The sequence below is a fragment of the Prunus persica genome, chromosome G3, assembly GCF_000346465.2.
Source record: "Prunus persica cultivar Lovell chromosome G3, Prunus_persica_NCBIv2, whole genome shotgun sequence".
NCBI lineage: Eukaryota > Viridiplantae > Streptophyta > Magnoliopsida > Rosales > Rosaceae > Prunus > Prunus persica.
The window spans coordinates 8,945,977-8,948,568 of record NC_034011.1 but is presented as its reverse complement, the minus strand read 5'-3'; the positions used below and the strand labels follow the sequence as shown (position 1 = coordinate 8,948,568).

The 2,592-nt window shown below is 39.0% G+C and overlaps 1 protein-coding gene across 1 annotated transcript; it reads left to right on the top strand.

Moving 5' to 3' along the window:
• Positions 452–2,384, top strand: LOC18784118 (protein kinase byr2). Its single transcript, XM_007217437.2, has one exon. The coding sequence runs from the start codon at positions 1,063–1,065 to the stop codon at positions 2,242–2,244; it is 1,182 nt and encodes a 393-aa protein (XP_007217499.1). The 5' UTR covers positions 452–1,062; the 3' UTR covers positions 2,245–2,384.

Sequence of the window (2,592 nt, the reverse complement as noted above, 5' to 3'; positions counted from 1 at the left end):
TTTAAACCATTAATTTTGATAAGATTTTTGGATAAAATTTTCGGTTGCCACGTGATTATTTATTATAAAATTTTCATCTCAAATTTCAGATAAAATTTCCAGATAAGATTTTCAAAAAAATTTAAGATTAAATTTTCGGATAAGATTTTCAATTGCTACGTGTCCATATTTATTATAAAATTCACATCTCACTCATCATACAATTGATATACTCTCGGTCCTCATAGTATGATACAATCGAGTACAAGGACGATGCAATCATTGGCGGAGGCGGTTCCACTGGATCATGATGTGGGGGAGTATTTTCCTTCAGAGAAAGTAATAGTGCCTTTATTTCTAACATAGAATGCATCATTGGAACCAACTGGGGGCATTATTCACTTGAGGAGTCATGTGTAATGGTTTTCCTCTTTTTTATTTTGTCTTGAATAATCTATTAAAAAAATAAAATTAAAAATACAAGAAATATAATATAAAAAAAAGACATGGAATAAAATGACAATTATTTTTTTTTAACCTCGTCTCCAAGATTTTGTCCGCGACAAAATCTAAAAAATTTAAATTACAAATAAGTTCACAGGTGCAGATTTACGAGGCTATTTCAAATTTGACTTCAAAAAAGAGAAAAATAATATATTTTATTCGATTATTAATTAGAGCGCACTAAATGGCCGCGGCGAAAAGAAAAAAATGACCGTTGGAAAGTTATATATACCCAATTTCCCAACGCAACTAGGAAAGAGAAAGTTGGATTTCGAAAAACCCCAACAGCGTCAAGAATACGCAGATCTTTCGTAAAGCCTAAAGGGTTTCTTTCAATTCCAACTCTCTTCTTCATATCATCATCATCATCATCATCATCATCATCGACTTGTTCGTTCATCAATCGCTCTGCGATCTGCTTCCACTGCTTCTTCTACAACCCGCAAGTTCTGCTCTTGTTCTCCGTCGTCTCTTTTGTTTTTGTTAGCCCACAAGTTCTGCTCTTCTTCTACAACCCAGAATCTTTGTATCTTCGGAAAAAGCTTTGTTCTTCACTTTTGAACGAAGTGTACAAAAGCAATGGCGGGTCTCAAGAGAAAAAGAGCAACCCATGATGAGATAATAGTTGTAGACGATTCTGCAGATGATGCAGATCATTACTTGACAGTTACACTAAGTGGCTGCGAGTGGGTTCGAGGGCCGATGCTCGGCCAAGGCGGATTCGGGTCGGTTTATTTGGGTTTCGTGAAAAAACCCAGGTTGTGTTTGAAGGGTGTGCCGAGGATTGTGGCCGTGAAATCGACATTGGCCTCTCAGGCGCATGATCTGATGGGGGAAGATATTCTTCTTTACATTTTTCGTCACTGCCCTTTTGTTATCAACTGCTATGGAGAGGATGAGACGATTGGCGCTGATGGCCGTCATTTATTCAATGTGTTCTTGGAGTACGCGGATGGAGGAACAATGGCGGATTTGATTGAGAAATCAAGGGGTTTTGGGTTGCGTGAATTCCAAGTCAGAAAGTATATAGAGTCGATTTTGAAAGGGATTAAGTACATCCACGAAAGGGGTTTTGTGCATTGTGATCTCAAGCCTGAGAATATTCTGCTTGTGTCTGATGCCGCTGGTTCCTCTGGTGGTGCTTGTTTTGTGCCAAAAATCGGAGACTTGGGGCTCACAAAGAAGGCAAATCAGAAGTGGGAGAAGCCTTCATTTGGAGGCACACCAATGTATTTGTCTCCAGAAGCTGTGGTTTATGGAATTCAACAGCAGCCTTCTGATATTTGGGCGTTAGGTTGTGTTGTGTTGCAAATGTTAACTGGGAGGCATCCATGGGATTTCACACCTGGCGCCGTATTTGACGTTCGGGACCTGTTAACTGCCCTGCTTGTTTCAAGAATTCCTGCCATTCCTGGTTGGTTATCAAAAGAGGCTAAAGATTTCTTGCAATGTTGCTTTATGTGGAACACTTCAGAGAGGTTTACTGCTGCTATGCTCTTGAACCACCCATTTGTGACTAAACTGGATAATGGGGTTGAAGAGGTTAAACCAATTAAGCAAGTGTCTTCTGCAGTGGCTTCCTCTGTTCCGGATTGTCCTAGCTTCATACCCCTTGGAAGTTGGAAGTCTGAAGATGCAGAGGAGATGGCTCAAGAAAATGTTGGTTTTTCTGAGCAGGAGATTCTTCCTCTGAAGCTCATGTCAAGGCATGTGGTTCCAAGCCCAAAACCATCAACTTTTGCTATAATGGGTGCAGCTTAGCTTAGCTTTATTGTTTACATATGAAACTCAATTGTATTTTATGAAAGCCTTTTTCATGAACCATTAATTGTAATACATTATTCTATTGATTTTTTGTACCTAATGTAGAGCCAGTAATACAAACATGCCACTTTGATCTTTATTTCCTTTTCAGTTTGGTCTTGCTGTTTCATTGATGTACATTTTCTGACTATATTGGCAAGTTTGGTCTCTCTCTCTCTCTCTCTGAAAGTTGAAGTAGGGCCACATTTCTGCAGGTAATTCTCTCACTTCCAAGTCCTCTTTCACTGTTTTGTGCTGTTAGGCTTTAATCTCTGTATCTTCTTTCAATTGTTGTTTTAGTTCTCC

Coding starts and splice junctions, on each gene's coding strand:
- LOC18784118 (XM_007217437.2), top strand. CDS start 1,063: ATGGCGGGTCTCAAGAGAAAAAGAGCAACCCATGATGAGATAATAGTT.